Below are 7359 nucleotides of genomic sequence, written 5' to 3' on the forward strand. Positions count from 1 at the left end.
TTCTTAACTAAATATAAAAAATTGAATATTTGATTCAAACATTAAATTTAAACTTTTAGAGAATGGGAACACGAAAAACAATTATTAAATATATACTTTTTCAGTTAAAAAGACAAAAAAACCAGAAACCAATTACTCAATATAATTCTATTTTTATTTATTAAAAAGAAAAAAACAAAAAAAAAAATAGAAACAAACAAAAACAAAAAATAAGAATTTTTTTGCTTCGCTCTTGAAAACCTATGAAATAATTTTAAACACATAATCGAAAGTTTAAATATTAAAATTTCCAATTAGATCCACATAATTGGGTACATTAATCCCCATCCTAAATTTATTCTATTAAATAAAAACCTATTTAATGTTGTTGTTTTTTTATTTATTCTTTATTTTTATTTCAACCTATTTAATATTGTTAAGACTTAATTCGACAAAATTCTAAAAATTGAAAGAAACCCAATATTAAGAAAGCTTCTGTTTCTCTCCCGTAGGGTACAGAGATTCTGGAAACCGCGGCTCTGCAAAAGCGTGCAGCGGATTCTTGAGGAACAGCTGATCGGACTCCGACAGGTCAATTGCCGCGACGCCCGGCGGCAGCCGCCAGTGAAATGCCTGCACAAGCCTGGCCAAGAGCATCATCGTGATCGCCGTCCCCAACGTGCCGCCCATACACCCTCTCCTCCCGCGCGTGAACGTAATAAACCGCAGATCCGGCTCGGCCAGCCCTAAATCGACCGACGAATCCCTCAGATGGCGATCCGGATCGAACCGCGCCGGATTGGCCCAAATCCTAGGGTTCCGGCCGAGGCCGAGGCGGCTGAGGAGGATGTGGCTGCCTTTGGGAATGAAGTACCCGGCGACGGCGGCGTCGGCGGTGGCGATGTGGGGGAGATTGAACGGCGCGATTGGGTGGAGGCGGAGGGCTTCTCGGGCGCAGGCGGTGAGGAATTTTAGGGAAGGGAGATCAGATTCTTGGACGAGGCGGCATTTTCCGACGACTGTGTCGATTTCGGCGGCGGCTCTGCGGAGGATTTCCGGTTGATTGAGCATCTCCGCCAGTGCCCATTCCACTGCGTTCGATGGGTTGTCCACTGTTGCAAGCAGCAGTTCCTGCCATTTTTATTTTTTAAGAAGAGAAAAAATAAAAAGGTATAAATTTTATTTTTTAATTATTATTATTTATTTTGTTTTTGTAAAATTTCAGACTTTTTCTATATTTAAAAATACACATTTTATTTTTATCCTATTTGTGGTTAAAATACTATTCTGGGTACTTGCACTTTTAGCCTAACAAACTTACAAACTTGTCTTGCCACCATTAAATATTTGACAATTAAGTGAGAGGAATGAAAAAACAAAAATGTAATTTAAAAGTGATTATTTTAGTCCATTTTTACAAAATTTTAATGCAAATCTTACACCTAACGAAAACTCTTTTGTATAAAGTAATGTTTATATTTTAAGAAATATATTGATGATAGAGTCGTGTTGAAATTATGATAGAAAAAATGAGATTAAGAATAAAATTACGGGACCAAAATAGTTCTTTTAAAAAAAGTACAAGAACCAAAATATATAATAGAGATTAAAATGAATTACAGTTGAAGATATAAATGCCAAAATGAATATTTTAAAATTACAAATATTTTTTTTTATTTAAACAATTAAAAACTAGATATATTTTTTAATAATTGTTATTTGTTTCCACAAGTATGTATGATAACGTTTATTTTTTAATTTAATTGATTGATAACCATTTTGGGTTGACACAGTGTCAAAGTGTCCAACGTAAATCCTATAGAATTGAGAATTACCTTCCCTATCTTAAGAGTTATTTTTAATTATGTAGGCCAATTTAGGAGATCTAGGAGAATTTACGAGGATTTGTGATTTGAGGACATTAATCACAATAATCAAAATAATTTTAATGCTAAACTAAAAAAAAAAAGCAGCTTAGAAACCAAAACCAAATCTATGAACATGATATTGTTTGAGAATTCTTACAGTGATCTGTGCTTTAATTTCCTCGACAGACAACAATGGCTCCCCATTGTCACCCTCAAGTGAGATGAAGATATCAAGCATGTCTTCAGGCTCCCTCCTCTCCCCATTCCTCCATTGTTGAACTCTCTCGTCGATGATCGGTTCTTCATACTTTCTAATAACATTCAAAGCTTTCTCCACAACCCTCCCATGGCCATCCAAATCAAACACCTTCAGAATCGGCACGTAATCCGATATCGCGAATGCATACACATGTTGAAGCATCGTGAACAATGCTTCAATATGCTCTTCTTCTTCCATGGCTGGCCCTCCATCTGCTCTCCCTTTCCCATAATATCTCCTGTTGAACATCATTCTTCTCATCACGTTCCCGGAATAATGCTGCGTTATGCTTCTCAGGTTCACCACGGCTCCGCTCGTCGTTACGAGGCTGAACACGTAGCGCACGAGGTTGTCGGCTTCCTCGGTCCTCTTGGAGTGCATCCAACGGTGTCGAGCCGGGCTTAGTATCTGCGACGTGAGCACTCTTCTCATCTTCTTCCATTGCTCTCCCTGCGGCGTGACGCCTGCGGTGAGGAACCCGTTGCTGAACATGTCGGTGGTGGCGGTCCACGGTCGCGATGCGAACGCGGCGTCGTGCGTTTTGAGGAACTCTAGGGCTAGTTCTGGCGACGTCACGGGAATGACGTGGGTTTTTCCGAGACGGATGCATGCGATTTCGGTGTTTAGGTCTTCCACTATCGTGTGGATCCATCGGTATCTCGGCTTGCTCCGCCACATTGCCGGGAGGCTGCCGACGAGGGGCCATGCAAATGGGCCCGGCGGGAGAGGGAGAGCAGCTGCTGCTGAATGCTTCCTTCTCCAATAACATGAAAAAAACCAGACCAAAACAGCCGCTATGATCAAACCACTCAACAAGGTTGAAGAGCACATATCAGCTAGGGCACTGCCTGCCATGGCCTATCTCTCTCGCTAGAAATATAGATGATTATGGACAAAATAATGATATATATATATATACATTACGTTATATTACGTTATAAACTGCATGCAACATTTGTAATTGCAGATAATAATTAAAGGATCAATTTGATTTTTTGAGGATACGGATGAAATTAATTCGAAGATTGTCCTTGGGATTTCCATGTGTTTTTCTTGTAGCCTGTTGTTCATCGACAGATTTTGTATCAAAATATTAATATATCACTAGTAAATGACAATGGTTAATGTTGATGCATGTTTCTGGACACAGTCTTGAGTATCCTTGTGAACTTCCGAGATTTGCAAATTATAAATAAGATGATATTTTAGAGGTCTCAAGTTTGAATAATGAATTTAATACAAAACTCTTGATATCTTTCGAATCCGAGTTTTGGAGCGGATGTGAGTGTCTCTTAATATAGGAGAGCAAAGTTCCGATTCTTAATTATTAAAAAAAGAGGCACTTTGATCATTCTAGAAAACACCCTACCCTGGTCGAAATCAATTTTGCCCGTTGGCACCAAAATTTATAGAGCATAGTCTATTACACAGAGGTCAGAGGGCATAAGGGTAAAACATTCATACTTTTTTTTTTAACACTTCCATGGTTGGAATGCAAAGACCTCCACATAAAAATTCTAATTTTTGGAGAAAAATTCACAGCTGATATTACAAATAGAACTTATATAATGTTAAGTATCACGTGTTGAAAAGAGAAGGGATCTAACAATAGTTTATAATAGACATGGACTACCCTTCTCATTGTCAATTGGTTTTGAGATGAAACCTCGTGAATATTGATATATAAAAATACCTTTCCCCAAGAGAGTAAAAGTAAAATAATAAAATAAAAGAGATAAATATAAATAAGTGATCTAAGGATTTGCCATTTTGATAGCATAATACACCGATTTGGAAAGCTAACCATGGATGGAAACTGAGTTTGTATCTTATTTGCTGTATTGAGACCTCTGTGGATAAGACACCAAAGAAAGAATTTGAATTTTCTCGGAATGAAGAGGCTCCAAAAATTATCAAAGAAAACTGATTGATCAGTTTGTGACAGAAATTGTTAACCTCCCTGTCAAGGACGGCGAGGGGGGAAATTCCAACAGTCAAGTTGCCAAGCTTAAAAAACACAGGTTTTTTTTTTTTTTTTTTTTTTTTTTTTTTGTCATAGAGAGCATGAAATCTAGGGTTAATTAGCTAGATACAGGGCCCGTTGCCGACCCAATTATGATACCAAAAATACAAATCTCTACCATTGTCAATTTCCCAGGTAGTTGTTCTGTGAAAGAGGTCCGTCATTTTAATAATATGGAATGGAACCAAGGAGCTTTTGAACTACTGAATTTGCATGGAGTGGGAAGAATCTCTAGAAGATGTGGTACATATTTAGCTGAAATCAAAGAAACCCAGGGAAAGCTAAAATGATCTTCCAGTGCGAAGAACCAGGGATCTTGACACAGCGCTTTCGCTTTAAATCAATCTCGCTCATCTGGTCTGCCCGCCCCCTGAGCTCGAAAACCTGGTGGAGGACGAATAGAAACGCCGGTGTCTCTTGTGTGCCTCATTTATGCTGGTGGCATACCGTACCGTATTGTGCTGAACCCAATATGAGATAAGTTGGCTATAGTCCGAACAGAGCCAGAGGAAATGCAAGACGATAGAGGAGTTCGCTCCGGCTGTTATTTTCGTTGAAGAAGGAGGATGTAAATATGGCCACAACCACTTGCCACACACATAGTAGGAGAGCAATACGTCAGGTGTTCTTTTATTTGAGTTACGCATTAAACGATCATGTACACGTATCTTATTCATGATTGTTTTAAGGGATTAGCACTATCCCCATTGTAGCGACCTGACTACAATACCGACGACACAGGTGAAACCTTTGAGAGTTGTTTGTGATCAACACTCGACATAATACATGCCTTGATTTCATTAAGAGTTAGACATCACAATTATGAGCACTACCACCTTAGGAAAGAGATTCGAAGTAATCCTCCATTATTATAATTAGTGCTCCCATAGTCAAACTTTCAACTATGTTATTACCCATTGAACCTATTTCTTGGAATCTCCAATCTTGAGGTCGGGTGTCCATTGCGGTGACTATCTTTATAGGTCTTCCTTTCCTCTTGGTGATTTCATCTCTCAATGATTCCAACACGTACATTCATCTCTGAGATGATTTCGATAATTATTCTGATGCGCCAATCTATTGTTCTTTGCATATATGCTATGAGGAACAACTCAATCAACACTCATTAATAGAAAAAAAATATTTTCTTACGTTGCAATATTGGCTTTTAAAAAAATTCTCTCCCACATTTTGAGATATTTTGTATAACATATATACTTTCATCTCTCAACATTTTTCACGACCATAAGTCATGAACACTACAACAATTTGATATGTCATAATCAAAATTGTTAGATATGAGGAAAATCAAAACATCACAAAATACAAATTAATTATTCCAGCAATAATTAATTTAATTTCACATAATTATATTATATTTTTTTAGAGCTCCACAATTATATTATAGATTCCACCAAGAAAATATTTTCTGATAGTTTTCTATATAACATCACATCATTAATTACACTCGATAACACATGAGTATTTAACCAATCATAAATTTACAATTTCTACCTCCAATAATATGTATTAATTTTCAAATACATGTTAACACATAAATTGTACAAGATAGACATGCTGAATAAAATAATTTTATTTCTTTATGTAAGATAAAACTATATATGTAAATATAGTTTAACAAGATCTCAAACCACCGTGAAAATATATATGCAAATATAGCCATCAAGATTTTAAACCATCTTAAAAATCAATATGATTACTAACTTTATTAACATTGCAATATAATTACCACATTAGCGTGTAAGACTTTTCTACCCTTCTTACACCAGCAAAAAAGGAAATTATACGCCAATTTAATATAATTCTCAAGTTAATAAAAATTCATGGCTAAATAAAATTCTCAATAACAACCTAATTTAAGGTATGAGATCATAACTTACATTTTTAATTTAAGCGGCATCACCAAAACATATAAGAATTGGAAGAAGTTTTGGAGATCAAAGGCCCTTCCTAAAGCCAAAATTTGTTGCTGGATCGGAAGATTTTCAACAACATCACCTCCACTAAAACAAATCTTTTGATTAAAGGAATAGTAACTGACCCTTGGTGTGTTTTTTGGAGGACGAAAGAGGAGACAAACTGCCATATATTTTGGAATTGTCAGGTAACAGAAGACATCTGGGCTAAATACTTTAAGTCTAACTTAGATTTATGGTGTGTTGACAGGAGCAACTGGAGCGTACAAGACTACTGGAGTTGGCTGGTAGAGCATTCTACAGAAGGAGATATGACAAATATTTTGACAATCATGTGGCAAATTTGGGAATGCAGGAATAGGGTGGTGTTCTGTGGTGAAAAGCCTTCTTTCGAGGGTATTTGCAATTTAGCAATTATGAAGCAGAAAGAGAAATGTGCACAACCAACACACAAACATCAGTCCGAGGTGATAAATTGGATCCCCCCTCCGTTACATACCTGGAAGCTCAACTCTGATGCAGCCTAGAATGATGGTCTCGGAACAGGCGGAATCGGATGGGTGATTCGAGATTGGGATGGTCACATTGGGTGTGCAGGTTGTCTTTTTACAGCTATCAAACAAGAGATCAAATTTCTGGAAACAATGGCTATTTGTGAAGGTTTTAAAGGTTTGAAAGAAGGAGGTTTTTACTCGAGTATAGCTGAATCGGACTCCCTCGAGGTGGTTCGTTTGCTGAATGGAGATGCTGAAGACCTCATTGAGATTCGATGGTTGATCAACGAGGTGAAATTTCGTGCTTTATACGCCGGTGTAATTTCGATTCACCATATTGCGAGAGTTGGGAACGATTTGGCTCATGAAATTGCACGTTGGGCAATGGTTACAGAGAGATCGCTAGTGTGGGAGGCGTGTTCCCTGCAAGTTTGTTGCTTTAGTTCTTTTATGGGGTCTTATTCAAAAAAAAAAAAAAAATGTAATTATCACACGTGAGCGTTGCGTACAAATAGGGAAAATTATTTCTAACATGCTAAATGAAATGGCCATAGGCGAAATCACTAACATTTTAGCATGCTATCTCACACAAAAAACACAATAATTATGATACTCAAAATATGAATCGATTTGAATTAAAAATCGATAAGTCCTCGTAAGTCACATAAATTTTAAAACTCTTTATGTCCTAACTATTAACCGGATAAAAAACTTAACAATTTTCAGCTGAATGATAATGAAGTAGTATATAGAGTTTGTGGTTTGTTGCACGATCCAAGAGTATTTCTACCACAAGTCT

At 37.0% G+C, this 7359-nt stretch overlaps 1 protein-coding gene across 1 annotated transcript; it reads right to left on the minus strand.

Annotated features, from left to right (window-relative positions):
• Positions 1 to 318: 318 nt before the first annotated feature.
• Positions 319 to 3128, minus strand: CYP79A2 (phenylalanine N-monooxygenase-like protein). Its single transcript, XM_088125741.1, has 2 exons — positions 2005 to 3128; positions 319 to 1110 (listed from the first exon to the last, which is right to left on the minus strand). The coding sequence occupies exons 1-2, from the start codon at positions 2959 to 2961 to the stop codon at positions 463 to 465; spliced, it is 1605 nt and encodes a 534-aa protein (XP_087981867.1). The 5' UTR covers positions 2962 to 3128; the 3' UTR covers positions 319 to 462.
• Positions 3129 to 7359: the final 4231 nt, after the last annotated feature.

The sequence above is a fragment of the Momordica charantia genome (genome assembly GCF_013281855.1).
Source record: "Momordica charantia cultivar OHB3-1 chromosome 6 unlocalized genomic scaffold, Mcharantia_2.0 BLBB01000006.1, whole genome shotgun sequence".
NCBI classification, from domain to species: domain Eukaryota; kingdom Viridiplantae; phylum Streptophyta; class Magnoliopsida; order Cucurbitales; family Cucurbitaceae; genus Momordica; species Momordica charantia.

Bases quoted from the DNA above. Each gene is read 5' to 3' on its own strand.
- CYP79A2 (XM_088125741.1), bottom strand. From the start codon at position 2,961: ATGGCAGGCAGTGCCCTAGCTGATATGTGCTCTTCAACCTTGTTGAGT. The intron at 1,111-2,004 runs GTAAGAATTCTC...TAAAAATGGCAG, and splicing joins AAATTAAAGCACAGATCACT to GAACTGCTGCTTGCAACAGT.